General features: G+C 35.5%; 8 protein-coding genes across 8 annotated transcripts; 5 read left to right on the top strand and 3 right to left on the bottom strand.

The window, feature by feature from the left end:
* Positions 1-6,795: 6,795 nt before the first annotated feature.
* EV154DRAFT_140741 (uncharacterized protein) lies at positions 6,796-7,825 on the bottom strand. Its single transcript, XM_051594063.1, has 4 exons — positions 7,453-7,825; positions 7,304-7,393; positions 7,171-7,249; positions 6,796-7,111 (listed from the first exon to the last, which is right to left on the bottom strand). The coding sequence occupies exons 1-4, from the start codon at positions 7,568-7,570 to the stop codon at positions 6,937-6,939; spliced, it is 462 nt and encodes a 153-aa protein (XP_051450717.1). The 5' UTR covers positions 7,571-7,825; the 3' UTR covers positions 6,796-6,936.
* Positions 7,826-8,967: 1,142 nt separating this feature from the next.
* Positions 8,968-9,834, top strand: EV154DRAFT_432266 (uncharacterized protein; the record flags this gene model as incomplete). The annotated part of the gene is made up of 1 exon (XM_051596660.1): positions 8,968-9,834. The coding sequence occupies one exon, from the start codon at positions 8,968-8,970 to the stop codon at positions 9,832-9,834; it is 867 nt and encodes a 288-aa protein (XP_051450716.1).
* An 848-nt stretch (positions 9,835-10,682) lies between these two features.
* Positions 10,683-13,410, top strand: EV154DRAFT_453671 (uncharacterized protein). The gene is made up of 4 exons (XM_051597294.1): positions 10,683-10,968; positions 11,024-11,671; positions 11,737-11,799; positions 11,854-13,410. Exons 1-4 carry the CDS (start codon positions 10,764-10,766, stop codon positions 13,359-13,361), a joined length of 2,424 nt encoding a protein of 807 aa, XP_051450715.1. The 5' UTR covers positions 10,683-10,763; the 3' UTR covers positions 13,362-13,410.
* Positions 13,411-13,419: 9 nt separating this feature from the next.
* EV154DRAFT_531562 (ADP-ribosylation factor family-domain-containing protein) lies at positions 13,420-14,405 on the top strand. Its single transcript, XM_051603836.1, has 7 exons — positions 13,420-13,555; positions 13,608-13,695; positions 13,766-13,825; positions 13,896-13,979; positions 14,030-14,155; positions 14,207-14,232; positions 14,284-14,405. The coding sequence occupies exons 1-7, from the start codon at positions 13,446-13,448 to the stop codon at positions 14,330-14,332; spliced, it is 543 nt and encodes a 180-aa protein (XP_051450714.1). The 5' UTR covers positions 13,420-13,445; the 3' UTR covers positions 14,333-14,405.
* A 106-nt stretch (positions 14,406-14,511) lies between these two features.
* On the top strand, positions 14,512-16,531 carry EV154DRAFT_531558 (coth protein-domain-containing protein). The gene is made up of 6 exons (XM_051603835.1): positions 14,512-14,579; positions 14,640-14,973; positions 15,026-15,094; positions 15,148-15,384; positions 15,441-15,821; positions 15,888-16,531. The coding sequence occupies exons 1-6, from the start codon at positions 14,531-14,533 to the stop codon at positions 16,513-16,515; spliced, it is 1,698 nt and encodes a 565-aa protein (XP_051450713.1). The 5' UTR covers positions 14,512-14,530; the 3' UTR covers positions 16,516-16,531.
* A 166-nt stretch (positions 16,532-16,697) lies between these two features.
* On the bottom strand, positions 16,698-18,709 carry EV154DRAFT_474642 (uncharacterized protein; the record flags this gene model as incomplete). Its single annotated transcript, XM_051597964.1, has 2 exons — positions 16,698-17,692; positions 17,744-18,709. The coding sequence occupies 2 exons, from the start codon at positions 18,707-18,709 to the stop codon at positions 16,910-16,912; spliced, it is 1,749 nt and encodes a 582-aa protein (XP_051450712.1). The 3' UTR covers positions 16,698-16,909.
* Positions 18,710-20,338: 1,629 nt separating this feature from the next.
* Positions 20,339-21,529, top strand: EV154DRAFT_531555 (phosphate-induced protein 1). The gene is made up of 3 exons (XM_051603834.1): positions 20,339-20,552; positions 20,603-20,710; positions 20,769-21,529. The coding sequence occupies exons 1-3, from the start codon at positions 20,396-20,398 to the stop codon at positions 21,386-21,388; spliced, it is 885 nt and encodes a 294-aa protein (XP_051450711.1). The 5' UTR covers positions 20,339-20,395; the 3' UTR covers positions 21,389-21,529.
* On the bottom strand, positions 21,476-23,859 carry EV154DRAFT_582560 (sulfate transporter family-domain-containing protein; the record flags this gene model as incomplete). The annotated part of the gene is made up of 3 exons (XM_051606677.1): positions 21,476-22,705; positions 22,762-23,575; positions 23,626-23,859. The coding sequence occupies 3 exons, from the start codon at positions 23,857-23,859 to the stop codon at positions 21,564-21,566; spliced, it is 2,190 nt and encodes a 729-aa protein (XP_051450710.1). The 3' UTR covers positions 21,476-21,563.
* Between the last annotated feature and the right edge of the window lie 891 nt (positions 23,860-24,750).

The raw sequence follows: 24,750 nt of genomic DNA, 5'->3' as shown, positions 1-24,750 counted from the left end.
ATGACCAACGCTATGAATTTCTTCTGACTTCTCATCTCGTAACCCATTCATGCAAAACGACGGCCTAGCTGAAATCAATTCGAAATCATGCTAAATCTGTCAAATTGATCTTTTATTACTTTTATTATTTACAAACAAACCCTTTCCCCTTTTTTTAATTTTACTCTCCTTATGACGGGCTTTAATGTTTTAAACACACACACCCCACAATCCTCATATTCGGTATCCAAACATTGCCCCGATTAATGGGATCTTGATACAATATTGTATAAGCGATTATTAATAAACTTCTAAATGTTAATGCACTAACCAAACCGCGCGAGGGTAATACCGAGTAAGGTCGCGCGCGAAAAAATCAGCCCTTTTATACACTTTTTTCCTGCAAGCCAAGCCACATTCCTCACAATTCTTAATCTACCTACCTACAGCAATCAAAAACTATCCTATCGAAACGCCCACATATTTTAATTAACCAAAAATCTATTTTCATTCCTCCTGGAATTCTAAATTGCTTTTGGAAGATTCATTCCCACCCTCAACAAACAAAAAAAAACCAACCCAAAAAAAAATAAAATAATCAAACCAACAATGGCACCTCCTAAACAGAAGAACGCTTCTGTTATGGATACCCTCCCCCCAGCTGATCGGGTAACATTAGCAAACTTTGAAACATACAAAAGCTCAATTACGTGTCCAAAATGTATCAACAAAGGTACAATTATTACATTGGTAACACTAATGCCAGCAACCCCCACCCATTGTTCTCATGCACAGCATGTCAACAAAAAAATATCAATTTCATCTATGCAGCATGAAATCACTCAAGCGAAAGCATCGGGAGCAATCCCCATAGATGTACCTTACCCCACACCGAAGCACCAACAACACAACCACCAAAAGACTTCGCAACAAAATAAACTCACTATGAATAGAAAGCGACGATAACTTGGAAATGCACGCAGGCAAGTCAACGCCAACAAAAAACACAAAAAAAAACAACAACAACGACAGCATCCTTACAAGCTATACTGGAAACGGTGAAATCCCTCCAACAACAAGTGGAGGAACTTAAAAGAAACCGTGCACATGAAGCTCCAAATACAATCAGCTAGACGAAAAGAATGCCATCCTCCAAAAAGAAAAATATTTAAGCGGCGATCAAAAAATAAATGCTAAATGATCTGCAACAACAACAACCAACAACCAACACAACTCACCATCACCAAAAAGGGGAATATGATGCGGACAAAAAAACAAATTGGAGGAATTCCCCGCTCTTTCCAACAACCAGGGATCATCAGCAATCCAAATATGCCATGCATACAATCTCAACTATGAAGGATTAAAATTCGTCAAACACAAACACTAAAGAAAAAACAAAAAAATAGAATATAGTACAGAAAAAATTAAAAAACAATACTACTAAACCCAAAAAAAATATTAACATTGCAGGTGCCATTAGAGCATTTACTGCCCCTACCAACGACAACCAAGGATACACATATGTGTATTATCCAGCAAAATCAAGAATTAGCCGAAAGCAACAGCGCAGCAATTTAAAAAAATTAGGAATCATTAATGGCCGTATCTTGGACATCCACTACCCAGCCAGAAATGTAGTAGCGCTATTAGTACATGTCAATTACAAACAAGAACTTATAGACACGCTCCTGAAATCAAAAGTATCAAATATAGAAAAATACGATCCAACTAACCCCTCAACCATCTCCGACCCTCAATACAATGATATTAGTATAGAGGAAAAAACAAAACTTGCAGAAAAGAAGCATAATGAACGCATTGTCCGTGCATTGCCATTCATCCGCAACCATATCTCTCGCTCCGTAGCAGCATTTTTCGTAAAGGAAAAATTAATAACAACAGAACAACATGAAAATTTTATCACCGAATGGAATAAAAAATTCGAACAACAAACAAATAAACAAAAAAATAATACCAATACACCCACACCAAACAATACTACTGCCAGCAATAAAACAGCTACTCCCTCTCCAACTGAAAAGAAAGATGAAAGTACCCTGAAAATAATAATCTACCAACAGAACAACAAACAACAGAAATGGATGAAGCATTATGAAGAGGAAACTCAACATAAGCTGCATAAACGCCAATGGTAAACTCCGCGAGGAAGCCATTGACTCTACTATATTCTACTGTAAAAACACCGACCTATTATTTATACTGAAACCTGGCTGCCACCATCAGCCTCTAATTTACCAACTGACTGGACTCAATATCACCAATATGGACATCCAGTCTCTAATTCTTACCGTCATGAAAGGGGTATATCCTTATTTATTAACCCAATCTAAAATATGAAAAACTTTATGTGGATACAACAAAATCCGAATACTACATTATCTGCACAATAGATAACTTAAAAATATACTGTCTCTACTTACCCCCCACACCTTCCTTAGAAAATAACCTAGCAATTCAAATTATAGAATCCATTCCTTTATCATCAAATGTCATTATCTGTGGTGATCTCAATGCACGTATGGGTAAAGTCACTGGTGATAGTCGATGGAACACTAGGGGAACAAAATTATGCAAAATTATACGCGACTACGGTATCATTAACTGGAATGCTAAACTACAATACAAAAATATACACGAATTAATTTTCAGGTACATAACAACACAACAGAAAATAGCATTGTCGACTATTTTCTTAGCCCACAAGACTTACAACAACCCACCCTCGATATTCGTGATGATCTTGCTATCCTTGGATCCGATCATAAATTGATGACCTTATCATTTATATGGGATAATTTAAAATCAACCGAATCAGAAAACAAACAACAACAAAGAAAAAGATGGAAAATCAACAGACTCATCGACCATGATGTAGCAACTGCATATATTACCACTTTCAAAAATCAAATCCAAGAAAAAAACTTGATCAACAAATTGACAGCATACCAAACATATCTTGCAACAATCGCAGATATCTCATCCACCATTATAGAAAATCAACAAGAAAATATCGACACAATCGAATACTTTACTGAAGAACTATACAATATAATTTACTACTCACTTGATACTATTATCACAGAAGCAGATTACAGGCCGAAAAACTGGAAATGGTTCTGGAATAAATCCCTACAAGGCCGAGCAAACTTTAGACAAGCCTGTTACACACGATGGCGTAAATCAATTGGGTTCCAATCGGGTTTATGGTGGAGTAGGTATAAGGCAGCTGACCGAGATCTAAAGAAAGAAGTCAAACAAGCGCGCACAGCAGCATACCATAAATTTTGTGAAAAATTGGATGATGATCCCACTGCTGCCATTCCAATTGTTAAAAGAATAATACAATCAAAAAACAAAAACACACATAGGTATACAACTGAAGAAGGCCCACAACATGCTGTTGACTCTATGGCACAGTATCTAGAGGGTATATTCGACGGAAGAAACCTACCACAACCTCAAAACAATATAATACATACTACTAATAATACTAATACTACTAACAATACTAATACCAATACAACAGAACCTATTAATACCTATGATTTTCATGACTGCCCCTTCACAGAAAATCATATCTACAACGCTATTAAAAGGCTTCCCAATAAAAAGAGTCCGGGCAGCGATCACATCACATCCGAAATGATCAAACCCATCATCGACTCTACCTCAACAATACTAAACCACCTATTCCGAATAAGCTGGATTACTGGATACACACCCGCAATATGGCGTCAATCCCAAATTGTCCCTATTTATAAAGGTGCCGGTGATCAAACACAGCCCAGCAATTATAGACCTATCAGCCTGACATCAACGTTCAGAAAAGTCATGGAATATTGCATCCAAGATCATTTATACCAACAAACAAACTTCATCAGCATACAGCAAGGAGGGTTTAAACCCAAATTGTCTGCCATGGATCACGCCGTAGTGCTTGATGAATTAATGCATCGACTTAAAATCAACAACAACAACACCCCTCCAGCAGTAATTACACTTGACGTTGCAAAAGCATACGATCAATGCCCACGTAATACAATCTGGAATACTATGCACAACAAAAACTGCAATCCTAGACTACTAAATATTCTGAAAAATTTATTTGACCAAGTCAACATACAAGTCATCAATGGAAATCACCAATCCTATAAATTTCAACCAATCACTGGAGTACTACAAGGCAGCGTTCTCAGCCCCCATCTATACTCTATATTTATCAACTCGCTTCCTCAACAATTGAGTGAAATTCATCAATCCAATAATCTACAAGATATCAACTGCCTATTATTTGCCGATGATGTTGTCCTGATATCACCTCCAAATAAAATGCAACATCTTTTAGACCTATGTGAAGAGCATTCCTTACTGAATGGATATCGATGGTCGCCAACAAAATGCACCGTCATATCATCTCCAACATACTCAACAACATTTACATTATACAACACTGATCTACCAACCGCCCCCACAGTGAAATACCTGGGTCTTCAATTCAACCACCTTGGAATGGACACCCAAGCATTCATCAATAACCTCAAACAAAAAGTCAACAACAGCATGCATCGAATCCATCAAATTGGTGCCCGCACAAATGGTTTTTCTTTATTACTTTCTATCATTATATACAAGCAATTTATCCGACCAAAAATCGAATATGGTTTGTGTATATCTAATTTCAAAACAACTAACTTTGCAGCTCTGGAACGCCTTCAAGATGACTGTCTTCGGATGATTGTCGGCGGGTTTACCAACTCATCTGTCAAATCACTACGGGTTATGGTCAATCTTCCAAGTATGGTCGAACGATGGTACACCCTAAACTCCAAATACTTAATCCGCTCCGCTTCTCTGCCATCCGATTCATTAATCCACAAAATTATTCAATCCAACACAAGATATAGCAAGCTAAACCTAATCAAAAACAAAAATCCAATATTCCAAGCACTACAACAAGATAACTCTCCCAACTCCATCTTTAGAAAACTTACTCACACAATCTCTTCCTACAGATCTAACGCCATCATCAATTCTTCGGAAAAGATGATACAAGGCTGCAGATCTGATTTAAAAATAGATCCAATCCTCACAATTCCTATGACTAGAAAAGAACGTAGGCGACTCCTTAGGTGGCGCATGAATTGGTTACCTGGTGGAAAGCCGAATTGTCACTGTGGCGGTCACATGAGTCGAAATCACTTGCTTATATGTCCAGCTATCCCCGAGACATACTGGGAAAATATTCAACGTGGATTCCATAATGATATCAACCCAATCGACGCAATATTAAAATCACTCCCAACTAACAAGCCCAAGTCCATCACTGAAAAACAAAATCTAATAATCAAATGGCAACCTCTCTGGACCGATCTCCTCAACATTCTATTCCTCGTTGATCAGATCTGTCACAAAACCCAAGAAACTTTCGTCGATGAACCCGATCCTGGTGTTCTCTTCTACAAGTGGATTATGGAATAGTGCATTGTGCATTGTAAAAAAAAAAAAAAAAAAAAAAAAAAAAAAAAATATACAGGGAAAAAAAAAAAAAAAAAAACCCTCTTACGCACAACACTTTCCCCCGCTTACTATTACGTCACTCAAATCCGCTCTCACACGAATAACACTCAATCTCTCTCCAAATCCTCACCAACCAATCATCACTGACCAACGCTATGACTTTCTGACTTCTCATCTCGTAACCCATTCATGCAAAACCGACGGCCTAGCTGAAATTCAATTCGAAATCATGCTAATCTGTCAAATTGATCTTTTTATTTACTTTTATTATTTACAAACAAACCCTTTCCCCTTTTTTTAATTTTACTCCTTATGAGGCTTTAATTTTTAACAACACACCCCCCAAATCCTCATATTCGTATCCAAACATTGCCCGATTAATGGGATCTTGATACAATATTTTAATAAGCGATTATTAATAAACTTCTAATGTTAAGACTTAACCAACCGCGCTTTGATATTAAATTAAAACAAGACATAAACACAATGTAATATTAAATAGTACAAAAAATCACGTGATAATCACGTGAAAGCAATGTTTCAGGTGTTTGATTGGTTGTATTTGAGTTTAATAAACCTTAAATTCAGGGCAAATGCATTCCGAGATTTGTAGTTTAAACCTAAAATAAGATTATTGAAAGTTGAGAACCTGTTTCTTTCGAGCTTGGACTAGCACCCCTCCGTCAAGTTGAAAAAAAAAGTTTGGTATCAACAGATGGCATTTTACAGTGTGAAAACTTTAGGAAACGCGTCTCTCTAAAAGTCACCCGGTAATGATTTATTTTATTAAGTGTAGCTGATAAATATGGCAAGACAGAGATTTTTATAGGACGTCTAATAATACAGTTATTAATTGTATTGTCTGTAACACATAACAATGATATTGAATTTTGGAGAATGGAAAGAGTAAAAGTCGTTACATTTAAAGATTCAAATAATAATAAAATAGACAGTCTTAAGTTTATTTTCCAGTTAAACTACTACCTTCTGTAGCATCGGAGGAATTACCGTTTGGATTAACTAAGAAATTGGTCCAAGATGTATTGCTGCCTGGAGGTGCTTGAGGAATCAGGCCTGATGACGGCCTTCCTAACGATAAACCCGACAGTTGTTGCTGAAATGAGCTCATATCCATTTTGAAGCCTGTACTAGTGGTTGTAGTGGGTAGATCTACCTTTTTGTGACTAGTTGTGTAGGTGCTTGTTTGGTTCTGTTGTTTAACTGATGCCTTAGTGACAGGCGAGTTAATGCCCTTTTTTTCTTCCTTTTTTTCATCTGATCTATTTTTAATTGAATTGTGATAAAGAAGGCCGAATTCTTTAGAGAGATCTTTCACTACAGGAGTAATTACTGGCTTTTGTTCTTCAATAGCAACTGCATCCTGTTTCTAGACAGATGAATATTTGTAAGTGTGTATTAATTTAGAGAGTACCCCTTGACTACCTGTTCCTCCACAAAATTCACTGCAATTTTGGACAGATCAGAGCAATCATCATTTTTAACCCATAACCTTTGTTCATACTTTGCTCGAATCCAAGAATCCATATTGCTATCAGTTGGCTGTTTACCATCTAAATTGGCTTCCCAATAACTTTTTGTGGTTTTTGCATTAGCACTTCTGCCCGTCCTCATTGTTATAAATACACTTACATATTCGCCCTTTGATTACCCCATTTAATCATGTTTTCGATTTGCTCAACTGTCCATGTGTCAAGGTCAACTGATTTGACTGCAATTGTATGGTTAATTTTTCCCACTCGTATTTTCTCAATTCACTATTTACCTTTACTGATATGAGTCCCCAAGGATCTATGTGTACCCGAGCAACGAATACAAACAAAGATACCTAAATTCCATGAGGCCCAACGAGGATCTAAGACAAAATGAATCAAGGTTATTTCATCATCTTGATTCAAACAAGTTAATTGTTACCTTTCTTTTTGCAATCAGCACATGTCTTGTTTTCAATTCGTCGTAGTAACTCTATTAATATTCTTGTGTGTTTATCGTTCAATTCTTTGTCTGCCACTCTGGCGTGTCTTGTAGACATAATCAGATATTAAAAAGAAAGATAGGAAAGCCAGACCCCACAGTTAATTGTTCTCCCCTCATTACACAATTGCTTCAGACTCCGTTTTTGTACATGTACATTACAATATTTTAACTTCAGATATTTCAAACTTTATTTTACCCAACGATTGTCTACACGCAAAAAACAAAAAGATCATTTTTGGCGGCTCTCATTATATCCCCTTATACTAAATTCCATATTTAAGTACTTAATAACTTGATGCAAAGCCGGATATGCGACGCGTAAGTATCAAGAATCTGATATATACCCCGGTGGGTAAGGGGTGCTTAAATGGTATTTTGACCAATTAACGTGCTATTGAAAAGGTATACATTAGATTAGCATAGAATTCTAAATCAAAAAATATGAAAAAAAAAAAACCTAGAAGACTGGCTAAATGAAAAAAGTAAAATCTATTTCACAAAAAGTTTCAGGTGCTTCCGGACCTGAAAGTTCCTTGACATTACACAGTTATGATAAAGCTAATTTAATAGCATACCTTATAGTGACTATATTATTGCTTGTTTGTGCCAAAATATTTGCTCGTAACTGGTATCTAAAGCCACCATATTAAAATCCCTGACTTTGGCAACATTTTTTTTTTGACATTTTAACATCCCACATATTAAAGAGTTAAAACTTGTTTAGTACTGTGAGAATTTTGGTAAGCTATAAATTATTTTGGTCTGGATAATCGAATTTTTTTTTTTTTTTTTTTTTTTTTTTTGATTAAATACCAAAAAGAATATTTAATTAAGTTACGAGGCTAGACACTCTATATATTTGGTTAGCCATTTAGTAAGACTAATGAAGTTTAAATAGTGTTGTCAACCCAAAACAAGTAAACAATTATTCTAGTTTGAATGTTTGAGTATACATTATCAATATTATGCGAATGAACCTATATTTTGGATCAGATTGTGCATAAAAAGGAGAAGCTGCAATGTATTTATGAGGTGATAAAATCAAACAGCAAAGCCAAGTATGATAAATTTACCTAAAAACATTAACTAAAGATGACAGCTACACTGAATCAGTAATTTGTCAAAATATCCTATAAAAAACCTGTAATTATCTCTCGTTATCTTGGCAAAAGGGAAAATTATTCGTCCTTCGATCGGAAGGGACATGATACTAAAATCAACGATTTGTATACACATTATATCATTGTTTTTTTTGTCTGCTGTTGTACAACATACTCATATGACAGCAGGTAATTAAAAGGAGTTGATTAAGAAGAGCAGCTCCTTCTATGTATCATAATCAACTCTCCTGATCTCTTGGTTTCGGCTGTAGCCGACTCAGCATTATATATATACTGCCAATTCTATCAAATTTGCATATTTTCATTACTTTTTATCCCAACTAGATACGCCATGTCCTCTTATTTATTTTCAATGCCAACTGAAATAGTTTGGAAAGTTCTTACTTTACTTGAACCATATGATGTCTCCAATACAAGACTTACCTGCAAAAGATTAAGAACATACTGTGATCATCCATCTATTTGGAAAGATATTTCTCTGAATCCACAATGCTTAACAAAAGAACACACAACCTCTGGTGCATTGACTCTATGGAATCTTCTCGAACTAAAAGAAATTATCCAGCCTCACCTTTCATTGATCAAGACAATTAAAATTTTGGGCGTACGTGACAACATTATCCGATACCTTATACTTCACTGTAACAAATTAGAAAATTTAACTATATCGGGATGGTCCACATTATCTGACCATGCGCTTAGAGTTCCATTTCAACCTGACCAACAGCTATGCTTACGCCGACTTAGACTAGTCGGTCGGCAGAAGTCAAATTTCACATCATTAGATGCAACAACGTTTGGAAAATTGATCGCTAAATGTCCTTATTTAGAAGAACTTTCTGTTGTGAGTTGCCAAATACATATTCAAGCAGATAGTTTTCTCAAATCATTTGATTTTATTCACCGACCACCAGAGGGTAATTTACTGTCTTTGAAGTCTCTAACAATGGCTACAAAACGTACTTGGTCAAGCCAACATATTACAAAATTATTTCAACTATGTTCTAGTCTTTGCGTTCTTGCTCTTGTGCCTGATTCCGATAATATACCAGAAATAGCTGATGAAAAACCACCACAAGCAGCGTCGTTGGTGCCAATTGTAAAGAGTCACGAGCCATTACTAGAAAAAAGCGTACAATTTGTAAGCGAGCAAGAACTTCTGGAATTTGATAACATAATAATTTATAGTAGTGAATAAATTCATTGTTTATTATTTATACTTATACACACGTTTCTTTTTATGGGGCATCTACGAAGAAAGTACATTTATTAAATGATGTATTATCGCCTGATTTTTAGTGATTTTCTGGACCTTTAATAGCCACAAAAGTCTGTGGTAATAATAAATGCTTGCAAAAATTAAGTACCTTGGGTAATATTTCAAGAATTGTTAAGAGGAATAAACCAAATATCAACTACATCAAAGACAAAATCACAATTCCTGCATGGAATATATAAATAGCCTATTATTCTCACTTATCGGGATAAACTTCATATCTATTATTAAAATATTCATCACAAAATGAAAAGCCTTCAGCAGTTTTAAAAAAACCAAGCGGGCTAATGTTTGTGTGATTTATATATGTATACCCATTTAATAAAAAAAGCACATAACCGTGTAGACATTATCTATAAAAAAACGTATTATGCATTATCGAATTAACCCTGATAGTTCGTATTAATCTGTGTAAATCTGCGGCACTAACTTAGACTCCACTCAGCGTCTTGTTTCGTATTAAAATTTACTAATACGGGAGAACTGTTCATTCAAATATACGTTGAATTAATGTGAAACGAAAAGTTATAAATAAAATTTATTGCATTATTATAGTACTACAGCTAACAAATATCTGCATCATATAGTGTTTTTGTATTCTTTACAAATGATACATCTGGCTCAACAATTGATTTATGTAATGTGACTACTTTTAGGTTTAAGCAATTGTTTTGCAAAGTGCTATTTTTACACTAGTGTTACACGCATGTTTTCAGTTAAAAGGTAACACACAGTGGCAAAGTTTTCCTTATCCCATCCCTATCCCTAAGCCCACCAGTTTTGTTATTTTATAAAAGCCTCATGAGAATAAAAAAACTTTGTTTTTTTCTTTCCCATAACTTTCATACAGTATGTCCAGCTCTATTATTTGTTCTGGAAATTCCAACAAGGAATTTAGATTCATTGTAAAAAACAATGATACCTATACTTACAGAACGGCCGGCACAGTAGAGAATAATATCCCTTTATCTAGCATTGAAGGACATCCTAATGCCACTTTTGAAGGATTATGTGCATACGCAAGTGAAACTGATTCCATGTATCTTAGTTTCAAAAGTAAATCCAATAATTTTTCGCGCCCCTTTTGTTTCGATACTAACCTCATTTAAAGGCACTGTCAACACTACCGAACAAGTTTATGATACCACCGTATCAACAATATATCATCTTGGTTCCAACAAATTATCTGAAACGAGCATCAGATTACAAAATACGACTTTGTTTTCATTTTTACCTATTAGAGGTTATAATAACACATCGCATTTAGCATATATTGTTTCCGACAATAATCAGTATAGACTCAATTTGACGGACTTTCATTTGGGTGACTCCACATCCAGAGAGATTTCTGGTCCTGGTGTTTTGGCTGTCGGCGGAGGTGGTTCACAAAATCTCTTTCTCATCCAAGCCAATTCAATCGACGAGTACAGATTAGGCGAATTGGATTTTGCGCAGACTACATTCAAGACTCAGCTTAGAATAAATCGGGGGACGGTTGGCAAGGTGCTATCATTTAATAATATAGATTACATATCTGTATATGATCCAGAAAGAGAGGAATTAGATCTATTAGTGCATAACGTTGCTGGAACGAAATATGAAAACATTTCAATGAGTAACGGTCATCCGGACTTGAGTGTGAGCACCCCCGCACAATCTTATAATGGTACAATCCCTGCGGTTAACATAACATCAGCTGTGTCCCACCAGACATTCAGAGAGGCTACAACTACCAAGCCCGCATCAGCCACTAGTAAAGGTACGATTGATATTCAACTTTATGAAAATAATCTCATCTTTTATTCTTTTCCATCAAAATTGAAGACAATAGCAAAAAATCAACTGCAACTACAACATCAACCGAAAGCGACACCAGGCCTACTGAAGGTAATTAATATATTTATATTATGCCTATTGAATGTATTAATCATCGTTTTTTAGTCAAAAATGATAAAGAAGGTAAAATATTTTCGAAAGAAAAGAGAGGCCTACTGGATGTTGGAAGCGATTCACAATCACTCGACGGATCTTACGTGTATAAAAGAATGAATGTCTCAAGTAATGATAATTCGCCTATTTCAATTGTTGCATTAATATCATCAGAAGCATCATCAGAGAGTCAACCCTATGAAATTTATTATGTTTCTGGAAACGACACAGCAGGCTATAATGTCCAAATGTTAGATACTAGCCCGGGTAGTGTCGAAAGCGAAGAACCAGTAGGCAATTTAAGTGGGGGAGCAATTGCGGGTATTGTAATTGGTATTCTCATTTTCATCGCTCTTGTGACAGGACTCTTATATTACACAAAAAGAAGCAAGCGAGCTAAAAATACGACATCAAGGTCTTATAATAGCATGCCATTATCTATTCAACCTGATATTTTGGAAACGCCATACTTAGGTGCTATTAACCATAGTAAAACTAGTAGCATTTTACAAGAAACGAAAAACGTACCTGATGAATATCGTGATCTTAATAGACCTGACATCAGACCATTATCATACATCAACGATAAGGTTGACTATGCGGAACTTTCAGACGATGAATTACTCTTATTAGAGCCTGATGTTCAAGGACCTTTGTTTTTGTTTAGTGGTGTATATACATCTCATGAAGAGGAAAAGGTGACATACTTGAAAGAAGGGTATGCTATTCGTACATTTGATGCAGATGATGGACACAAACATACAATTCACTATTTCTCTTCAGCAAATCTGGATACATTTACTCGATCTGTGTTTGGAATAATACGTTGCTCATCATCCACCGAAGAGAATTATGTAATGAAGAGTGAAAGGGCGATTGTACTTTGCAAACCCACGCCAGAGTTCAGCTATCAGTACATTTGGATTACATCACCCATGATACCCGAAAATTCACTCTATTATTTATTATTTGAAAGAACATCATGGACATTTGTTGATCACCATAATGCAGACTACAAAATCTGGTCTATCTACTCCATTTTAAAAAGTATAGAAACTTTACACAGCCACAAAATTATTCATTCAGCTATCGACTTAAAAGCATTTTATTACGACCATGAAACAAAAGCAACCGACTGGAGACTAGGTAATTTTGGCTATGCTCAATCGAGTTCAAATCCAGTAGCACTACAATCACCTTATACCTCCTTTACTGCGCCTGAAATAGTTTATTACAACAAAGGAGGTAGTGAATTATCTGACCTTTGGTCTGCTGGCTGTGTCATATACACTGTTGCAACTGGGGGTCTATTGTTATTTGATGATGCCACTCAGGTTAAAAACCTTGTCACATTTAACGATGACATGAAGCAACATTTAAAGGTTCAAATTCGTGACCAAGTAGAAAACCATGTATTTAAGACCATTTTAGATGATTTGCTTAAAGTAGATCCCTTTCAAAGAAAAGGAATATCTGAAATCATGGATTACTGGAATGGCATTTATAACATGGATGAATAATTATCCGCATATAGACTATTCTATTAATAAAATAAATCTTTATGCTCTTCTTCTTCTCTTTTTCTTTTTGAATATTTTTTAATTATGGGCATTTTATTTAGCAATTTATGGAACCGACTATTCTCCAAGACTCAGGTCAAAATGATCATCGTGGGCTTAGATAATGCTGGCAAAACAACAATATTATATAAATTGTAAGTTCGCAAAGCTTGGAACATTGTTCAATAATGTACTCATCTCGTACAGATTAATGAATCAAGTCGTAACAACCACGCCCACTATTGGCAGCAATGTGGAAGAAGTAGAGTATAAAAATTTAAAGTTTGTCATGTGGGTAAAGTTTGAAAGAACAAAGAGCTTTACTTTAGATAATTAAAAAAAAAAAGGGGTATTTTTTATTGTAGGACATTGGGGGTCAGGAATCATTACGTAGTACTTGGAAGACATACTATATAGATACAAAGGTAAGCAAAGGAGTTGCAAGCAAGTAAAGAAAAAAGAAAAAGAAAAAGACGCGATATTCATATATCATAGGCAGTTATTATGGTCATCGACAGTACAGATATCAATCGACTCAATTTAGCAAAACAAGAGTTGCATCAGATGATGGAGAGCGATGTAAGAATTTAAATCTCGGGCTGTTTCTAATTCTAACGTCATCGTTATAGCAATTACAGAATGCCAGCTTACTTGTATTTGCAAATAAACAAGACGTCAAAGGCTCTTTGGGGGCAGCGAAAATATCGGAAGCATTAGGTTTAAGTAAATTCCACGACAGACAATGGCATATTCAGGTACGACAATAAGGGATCAATCAAATAGCAAAGACTCATGTGTTCAAATAGGCTTGTTCTGCATTAACAGGAGAAGGGTAATTCATATGAAACCTGTTTGTAATTAGTTGTTAATATTTTCCCTACAGATTATATGAAGGATTGGATTGGGTGGTCTTACAAATTACAGGATCATGAGGAGAGAAACATGTATATATTTATCAATGACGTTATAATAATAAAAAGTAATCATACAGTCATACCAACCTCAGACATTTTCATTTTTTGACTCCGTAATATGCAGCTATTCTAAGCTATTGCCTATATAAATAGCTTCAAAACCTCCTTCGCCTTTTTCTTTATTCTACAACTTTTCAATTTTATCTTCAAATAAATATGAAAACAGATACTATCACCAAGCTAGGGTTTTATATAGCCTTACTAGGTATGTTATTTTGTTCACTTTTTTAACAAAAGCTGAAATACTAAGCCCTTATTTATGTAGCCACTGTTATGGCAGATAGCTTGTATAGTGTAATTGTAAACTCACCGAATACTGATACTGGCGTTATAATTGGTAACAAGGTATACCCACTCTCGCCTTCCTCCAAAAGTCCCATTCTCTGGCAAGGAATAGCTCCATCCAATGTTGACTACAGCTACGTTAAAATTGAAAAAGGAACTTCCAAAATCATCGAACGGGAGCCATTCAGCCGCAGGGCTATTCAAAACGATACTGTCAATGAGTTTTTTAATAGAAACTGGAACACAAAGTCTATGGTCACGTTTGACACGATAGAAAGTATCCCCAAGAATTTCAATCGCCATTTTGATAATCAGTTACTTCACCCTATCGGAGAGATCCCAACAATTCATATTGTCGCAGCTCAGTCAGATAGATAACATTCATAAAAATTACCTTGATGATATCACTATCAGTTCAAATATGACCTATATAAGGTAAATGACGTGCTCTTTTTTACAAAATCTATTAATGACTGACATAATGATAGTACAAGTACTGTCCAGTTATTTACAAATGTAGGATTTGAAGTTGGTGGTCGTTCCTCTAGACTTTTTACCAAATTGGCATATAATATTAAACTCGCAAAAAAAGGAGGGAACTTAGGCGGTTATCGTAAGCTTAAGTTGCGTACTACTGTCAGTGATCCTAGTTACATGCGGGAGTACTTAGCAACCGAAATGATTTATGCAGCTAACCAACCTTGTTCAAGAGCATCTCATGTCAGGTAACGCAACATTTATTAATTATTTCTTTATTCGTACTTACAAAAAACATGTGTAGAGTTTTTATCAACGACCGTGCTATTGGTTTATTTTCGCTTTTGGAAAAATACGATGATACCTGGTTGGCTAATACATTCGGATCTGGTGATATTAAAAGCTATTCCAACGGACTTTTATATGAAGGAGAGGGAGGTAAAAAAGATGAAAACCGAGCTGACCTTTCATACAAGGGAGACAATCCTGCTTTGTATGACTCTTCTGCTTATTCTGTCGCAGAGAATCCCGCTCAAGGAGTTAAAAACGATTTCTCTGATTTGATTGTCTTCACAAAGTTTATCCGAGATCAAATTGAATTTCAAAAAGGAAATAATAGATCTGCGATCGAAGCTACTAAGCCTTTATGGGAACAACAAATTGATGTTGAAGGGTTTTTGGTTGGGTAAGATATACAGAAATAGGAAAAGTTGCACGACTGTTAATCATTTATACATTTTTATATATATAGAATGGCACTAGAGTTTATTCAAGGTTCTTGGGATGCATACCAGCAAAATACCAACAATTATTTCCTGTACAAATCACCTGAACAAAACAGGTTCATTTTTATCAGTTGGGACTTTGACTACGTTATGGGAAGTGGACCAGTCAATATGAAGGCAATTGCAGTAGGAGATTATAATAGTTATGGCGGTGCTCAATTAAGACCTCTAATGGTTGCACTATTGAATATACCATCCTACCGGGAACTTTACGAGAAGAACCTAAACCATATAATAACTAGCTTGTACAACCCAAGTAAATCTTTCCCAGTAATCGATTCCGTTTACAGCCTTCTTGAAGATGATGTTGCATGGGACAAGAGTTTAGATCATGTTCGAAAGGGGCCTGAATATTTGACTTTGGAAAACTTATTCAAAGACAGTTTAGGTGACGATGCTGGTCGACCTCTTTGTATAAGCTATCTCAATGCAATTGAATTTCTTATTCGTATCAATTCAAAGATATCTTTCTTTAAAGCCGTAGAAGGTAAAACTGGCCACTCTTCTTTATACAGCATTAAGGGATGGATTAACGAGAAATTGGAAAATGTCAAAAATAAGACTACTTATAAACAATTACTACCTCTAAAATAAATTTTTACGATTCCAACTAATCTGCCCCTGTCTTCACTCCTTTAGTAACATACGCATGCTTTTTTTTTTTTTTTTTTTTTTTTTTTTTTTTTTTTTTTTCAATTTGATACCGTATTTTTACCAAAAAACAATACATGTGTATGGCTTCGTACAAGTAAATATTTTATTATTATTATATTAGTATTATTATTATTATTATTATTATTATTATTATTAGGAATTAATAATTTTACCCACCAGTAAAAAAAGACACAAGGGGGAAAAAAAGGATGATAGAGATAAAAAGATAGAAATGTTGTGTGCAAGAGAGAGCCTGCATAAATAAAAAAAAATCGAGAGAGATAGAGAGGGGATGTTTCTTTACATGTATTTTTAATAATATATCAATAAATAATCAAGACTGCGGGCAGGCAAACCCACCAGTTGCTGGAGCTGCAATGACAGTTGGTTTATAGCCTAACCAATCTAAACCAAAGAAATGTAAAGTGATCCAAAAGTGTAATGGCAAGGCTTCTCTCGTTGTTGTTTGAAGATCAGGAGAATTAAAAGGGATTAACTGCTGAGGTGAACAAGCTTTACTGAGATCAACAAAAGTAGTATCAGTGCTATCCCGTGCTTGATAATCCACGTGAATTGGTATTTGAATAGTTGAAATTGTATTTGGGGCCAAAATGATATGTTCAGGGTTAGGATCATCATTTCTTAATCCTTTTCCAATGACTAAACCAGTTAAAGCGTCTTTTGCTAACACTTGTACTTGGACGAGACGTGTCGGAATATGATTTTGTCTGTTGTCCACAGTGATATTTACCATCCATTCACTTTCGAATGCGACATTTCCGACCATCACACCTTGTCTTGTTTCAGTTATTTTTGCTGGTAAGGTCAACGAAGCGCCTTCAATACGCATTAGAGGCGTGCGAGGCCACAAGAAATATGTAATCAATATGAACACTAACAAACTTAAAAATGTGCAAAAAACCCATCCTCTTCTACCGAATCCTCGATTCTTTGGTCGAATGTCATCATCTATTTCTTTTTCACGACGTTGTTTTTGACGTTGTTCAATTGTTTGTCTACTTGGCCTTTGACCACAACTCACAAAGCAGCAACCGACCCAAAATCCTCTTGCATTGTTATCATAGTCATCTAAGGGTTGTTGTTCAATATCTATTATCTGTGGTGCAGCAGGAGCAGGTGGAGGTGGAGGTGGAGGCGGAGGTGTAACTTTCTTTAATTTTGTGGTTGAAACGGCTGGACTTGGTATTGGCTCTTCTTCTTCCTCTTCCTCTTCTTCTTCATAACTCCATTGTCTTTCATGTCCATAATGCTTGTCGTAACCAATATCAATATCGTCATAATCGTCGTAACCATGTTTTGTTGAAAGATCATCACTCATTGCATGATCAGGAGAGTCATTATAATCCAAAGAAAAAGATCTGTTATCAGATATGGTGGCATTCTTTTCAGATTCAATGAACTGTGCATAAATTGGTTTTTTTCTTTCTTGAGGATAATGGTGAACTAATGTGTCCTGGCTTCCCCAAGGCTTATTTTTTAAAACTGAGCTCGACGATGATGATGCTGGTGGTAAAATTGTTAAATCCAGGTTAAGATATTGTGACGATTCGTCAAACAATGTTTGTTCTTCAAGCGGATGCATTGATTTATTAGAATATCGACTTGATTCAAGCTCATTAAATGATGAGGCTCTATCACGTGATCCATCCATTTTCATAAATGCATCAGCAATAGTTAGTCTACCAGGCATAGGTTCTAAAGGTCTTGTTGAATAATTGTACGAATTATTGTTACTATTATTATTGTTATTCATAAATCGATCGGCTACAGATAATCTACTATTCACCACCATCTCTGAGCAAGTCGAGTTTGATAATGCAAGTGAAGTAGTGATTGAGATTGAAGGTGATGGTTGAGGAACAGAAGGTATAGGACCAGACATGAATCGGTCTGCAATGGATAATCGAGGCATTTCAACAACAGCTGGAGTAGAAGGTTGTTGTATAATAGTCTGTTGGATTGTACCTGCAGAAACAGATCTTGAACGCTGCTTTTCTTGAACTGATGCTGGTGTTGTTATTATTGTCTTTTCGGACAGTCTACGTAAAGAGGTTCTTTTTCTTGATTTACTAGAAGAATGTCCCATAGACCCACGAGGATGTGTAGAAACCATTTTAAAATAAAAGAAGGAAAAGAGAAAAGAAAGAACAAGAATACAAAAAAAAAAAAAAAAGGATGTATAAAATATAGGGGAATACACTCTTGGTTAACAACTCCTTTATTTACATGTTGAGAAATCACTGCTTTTATATACAACCCCCCTCCATCTCGCTTTCTCTCTCTCTCTCTCTTTCTCTTTTGCTCTCTTTCTTTCTCTTCTCTCTCTCTTTTCTCTTTTTCTCCTCATTATACTCACACCAACAATATCCAGTTGTACACTCCTTTGAATGCTGGCGGGAAAAAAAATCATGTTTCTATATTTGTAACTTTCAAGGGGATTCGTGTGTATATAGCAACAGTATATTAAAAAAAGAAAGGACACATAAAAGAAAAACAAATTGGCATAGTTACGCCTCCCGCATTTATAGTAAAAGAAAACATATCGTGTTAAGCAGACAAATAAAAACCAATTTTGGATAAATTCAAAAATTGATTCAGACCAATGCTGAATAGGTAATCGAATTGTTTATTGGCTTTATAAATTCGTCTTACTAAAAGCTCTTTCTTATTACTATAATAACTAAATATTGACTATTAGAATCTGTTACCACTTATAACCTGATTGGGGTGTAAAAGGCTTGTTTTCATTTAATTTCGTTTTGGTTTAAATATATTTTACAGTTTGCAATGTATCACCGTGTGTTTCTATTACTTTACTAGTCACACAAGTAGACCTCACCCATAGCTTTTTTTTTTTTTTTTTTTTTTTTTCGAATCAAAAAGTATAAGATCGCTTGTGTTTATATGTTGTTTATTATTATGAAGATATGGTTGGCTACCAGGACTTCTCAAGCTTATCAAAGTTTTATTAAAACTTGAAATAGCTGCTTTGTCACGAATCTGTAGTCTTTACCGCTTTGTTGATAGACAGTTTTGTTAATACACCTTGAAAGATAAATTAGCCAAGATTGAGCTTCACATTAAAGATTTTTTTCAACTGCCTTAGCAAACCATTATATTTTACATGGGCATATTGGCCCTTTGTGGGAGGGGCTTTACAACGGCCTTTTAGCTCTCCAGACGTGCTTCACAGATTGGGCAGTAAAATGTTGTCTTATATTCATTCATTTTGTATAATTTAAAACAACTTTTTTCAGTACATTCTGCAAACCTGCTTCTTGAAATTTCGAGTAGAGAGAAAACCAATAACGTATTTATACTTTTATGAAGCTTTGCCTTTTTTTATAGAGAAGCAACTGTAGATCGCTTCAGTTTACTTGTAATTTCAGTGACAGGCTTTAGGGCCGTTGTAATTTATTTTGCCCAATGTTCATTCCATTTCTGTAAATGGGGTGACCAAGATTCCATTTCCAATATTTTTTTTTTAAAAAAATGAACAACCAAAAATCTAATATTATCGACTATTTTTCGATTGGTCTCTTTCGACTAAATTTCTGTCTGAAAATATCTGTATACATCTACTGCACTTTGGCTGTCCCTAAGAAAAGTGAATTTTTTATTATCATATTTCTGAATTTAGTTTTGAGCTCGTCTAAAAATAACATTTTTTCATTTGTCTGAATTAAAAGTGCTAATTCTATAATTACCTTTATTAGATATTTCAAACTCATTGAGTGGGGTCCGCTTTTTAGACCTGTTTGATTGTTTTTATTTCTGTCCCCCTTTTCCTTCATACGAAATGAAATTACTAACTTTGTTTGCTGCTCTTGTATCGGTCTTTACTGTTAGTGCCCAGCAAACTGTAACCAATGGTGCAGGCGCTTCGGATACCATTAATCAATATGGAAGTACTTTTAAAAACGCCGGAGGCAGTATTCTACATGATAAAGTAAATGGTAATACATTTAATATATCTAGTGTTTTGACTATTATTAATTATATTCAGTATACATTATCTTTTACGGTAACTGGTCTTCCCCACAGAGTCAGCAAGAACAAACAACTTTTATGCATTTCATTGACCATATTTCAATCAGTCCATGGTTCAATCTTTGTAAGACAGTTTTTTTTTCTTCTTCTAATTTCGAGAATCTAAGCCCATTTTTTTACAGTAAAACAATATACTGATGGTAACGGAAAAGCAGTTACAGGACCCCTTAATTTGGCAGCAGCAGTTAATGACGCCGGGAGTCATTCTCTTAACTTGACTACCACCATTCATAAACAAATTGTTTTAGATGCAGTCAATTCAGGTTATCTTTCACCAACCAATCGTTTAGACAACAGTGGTCTTTATATTATCATGGGAGCAGCTAATGTCCAAGATGCAGATTTTTGCAAAACCAATTGTGGTTACAACAGTTGGAGCGACGAGTTTCAATATATGTATATTGGCTATCCAGGTGCATGTCCTGAGTCATGTATTCCTACAGTGAATAGAAACACTTCACCAAACAACTCACCTGCAATGGATGCTGCCATCACTATTTTCTCTCACGAAATTCAAGACATATTAACCGATCCCAGAGGTGACGCTTGGGAAATTCCCACCCAAAGTGGTATTACTGTTGAATTGGGCGATTTTTGTTCTGATGAAGGAACTAGTAAAGTTCAATTCGGTAACATGACCCAAGATCAACAATCTGGCAGTTATAATCTGGAGTTAGCTGGTAGCAAATACTTAGTTCAAGCCATTTTTAACCTTGAAACAAAACAATGTGCACTTGCATAAAACAATTGCTATTGTATACCCGCTTACTCTGGCATATTCTGCTTTACCCTTATCTACTTTTTAGTTTAAGGAACCAACAAATAAAAAAACAAAAAAAAACAAAACAAAAAACATTGAGAGCTTATGAACAACAAATAGACAATTGTATTAAAATAAACATTTACAATATAATACATTAAAATTTAGCACGAGAAGCTGCGCGAACAGCATCTTCTAGATCCCAGTGGAAAAAAGGGTATCGGTCAACTGGAAGGCCCCGATCAAAATGTGTGGCATATGCTTTCTCTTCATCTTTGCTTGAGATTTGCTCATTCATTTCTATAGTAGATTTTGAGGAATTATCCACACTTTGGGGACCATCGCGATAGACTGGCACAACCGGTAACAGCTCGCCTGTACGTGGGCCACGTCCTGCTTGACTTCCAAATCCGCTTGTAATCAATGTATTACGAATACTTTGACTACCTATATTTGAAAAATGCCACTCAACCTCATAACCTGCAAATCGATCTACAGATAACTTAAGGTCAAGTAGCGTTTGTACACCTGTGGAATCTAAATGATTTATAGCCGAGCAGTCCAATACGACAGCGTAAATACGATTCAAGTCGGTCTCTTGGTCAACAGCCGTAGTCTGAAATAAAGGCCTGCGATCGTTCCATGCTCTTTCACCTTTGTTTGTTGGAGGTGGCGTACCGGAATGAAATGTATCTTGGATATAATGCATAATTTTATCAGAGATAAATCCTGCGTTTGGGTATGTAAGAGATTCATCAAAACGAAATATAACGACTCCATCTGGTGGTGGTTGGACTAATTGACTAAAGGCTTGATGATCATTTTTGACATAGATCCAGTTTTCAGCGGTCTGATCTTGTTTCTTATCGATTATAACTTCTTTTTCATTTTGGCTGTAATAAGTAGTGGAAGGTTGAACGGGTATACGACCTAATACCGCATACCGAGGTCTAGCGATTCGAAGCAACATGACAACAATGGAAAGTCCAACAGATACATAAATACCGTATTCTACACTTGTAAAAAACGTAATCAAAACAGCTGCTATAAATGTAAATAATTCAAAAGGATTCACACGAAATAATTGGCGTAAGAATTTTGGCCCTGACACAAGGTCAGCTACGGCATGAATAATGACAGCAGAAAGAATAGCATCCGGAATATAGTAGAATACTGGGGTTAATGCATAGAGACATAATAAGACAACAAGAGCCGAAAATACGCCAGACAACGGTGTTCTACTTCCACTTCTTGCATTGATAGCCGTTCTCGAAAATGATCCTGTGTTAGGATATGCGCCTGCAGTTACAAAATAAGTTAATGCATTATCATCAATGATATATTATTGTATGTACCAAAAAAGCTTCCAATAACGTTGGCAGCACCGATAGCAATAATTTCTTGATCAGCATCAATCTTGTAATTGTTAATTCGACCAAATGATTTAGCAATTGCAACGTGCTCCAGGATTAAAATAATGACGACGGAAGGTAAAGTACCAGATACTTGGGATAAGAGACCGATATCAATAGAGGGTACATCCATTGCTGTAAATCCGCTTGGCACTGATTTTAAGATACTTATTGGGCTGGTATCTTTTCCAATATTAATAAGGAATGCAATTAAAGTCCCAAATATGACAAGCACGCCGTTACGCATGATGTTTGCAAAAAAGAATAACTTTTCGTGTTGTGGGTATTTTTTCCCAAGGTAACCAGTTCCCCAGCGAACTGTGTAAAGCCAGCAAAGGCCAACCAAACCAAATGCAGCATCGAGACGAGTTTCAGGTAAGTATTTAAAGAAATTTCCAAATACTAAATATGCCGAATCGTGCGTATCGACACTGGTGATGCCAAAGAGCTTTGGCCATTGTCCAACTGAAATGGTAATGCTACTACCGGTCATAAAGCCTGCAATAGCAGGTCCAGGAATAAAATCTACTAAAATGCCAAGACGTGCGAGTCCAATAAATAGTGTAATGAATCCACCAAATAATGCCAGAACAACGGCAACTTGTGGACCGGTATATTCATTGGTAGCTGTAACTTTAGCCACAGTTTGTCCCACGAGTAACGACATGACCGCGGTTGGGCCGATACTTATATCTTTCGATGTACCAAAGAAAAAATATAGACATAAACCAACAAAAGAAGAGTAGAGTCCATATTGCTAGCAATAAAAGTTAATACAAGAACTGTATGAAGGTTTATTTAACTTACAGGAGGCAGATTAGCAATTTTTGCATATCCCATGCCTTGTGGTACAGCGACAATACCAACTGTAACACCTGCTATAACGTCAGAAACTAACCAAGTGAGGTTGTAACGATGTATCCAGTAGATTACGGGTAGCAAATTTGAAACATAACTTTTTAGATAGGATGGGATGCTCTTGGCAAATGATTTAAATTTTGTGGTATATGGGACATGTTCATAGTCAAGAATTAGTGTCATGATTGTGTGTTTATATAAGCAAAAAAAAGAAAAAAAAAAAAGAAAATAAAAAAAGAAAAAAAAGCGAGAGAAAAAGAATGACAGGAGGCACATGTAATTTTTTTTTTGAAAAAAAGCTGTACCACTGATCAATAATGATGTTTCGCAACAAGACGTCAAAGCACGCAATCGTGGAATTGAGTGCTAATTACAATTCTTACAGCCAATTACATTTTTTGTTCCTTTCAAATATAATCACCGCATCTTTTTTTTTTATCAAACTAAATATGAAAAAACTGCATAATAAGTACCAGTTTTTGACATAAAGCTGCCTCTATCATAAGTTTTTTATTCGGTACAACTAGTAATTGCGAGAACTAATCAATGAATCAAGGCTGACTAAATTTCTTATTAGTTTCAGCTCTTCCCTTTAACAAAAATTAGTCAAAACTATACCAAAAAGTCTAATAGCCATGTATTAAAGCTTATTCGTTGATACCCGTGTAACTCGCGATGTATTTTATGTGTTACAATTTAAATATTGGACAAAAAGCTAAAAAGCCATGACAGTTGTACTAATTAGATGGGGGTTTTAATAAGTTGTTAAAATGTAATTTAAATTAATGGTCCAGCAAAAATCATTACATTTAAGATCTTTCTGTAGGCCCTATCATAGGATAAGCATCATTCAAAAAGGTATGGCCTATGGGTGACGGTAAGGGAGATTCTGTTGGGGTGTTGGCAGTGTTTCGATTTTGGAGGATAGAACTAGATGGGCCTTTGCTAAACCTCAAGGAATTAGAAAGTGACCCATTTCGATGTTTTTCGAGAAACATGACTGGTTCTAAAGATGACACTGTATGCAAAGCGTGATCGTCGTCTTCGTTGTATCGTTTTCTGTCACTATGGAAT

This window comes from Mucor mucedo (genome assembly GCF_025094135.1).
Source record: "Mucor mucedo strain NRRL 3635 chromosome Unknown EV154scaffold_230, whole genome shotgun sequence".
Taxonomy (NCBI): domain Eukaryota; kingdom Fungi; phylum Mucoromycota; class Mucoromycetes; order Mucorales; family Mucoraceae; genus Mucor; species Mucor mucedo.
The sequence above is the reverse complement of the archived record's forward strand: the minus strand, read 5'-3'. Positions and strand labels throughout refer to the sequence as shown.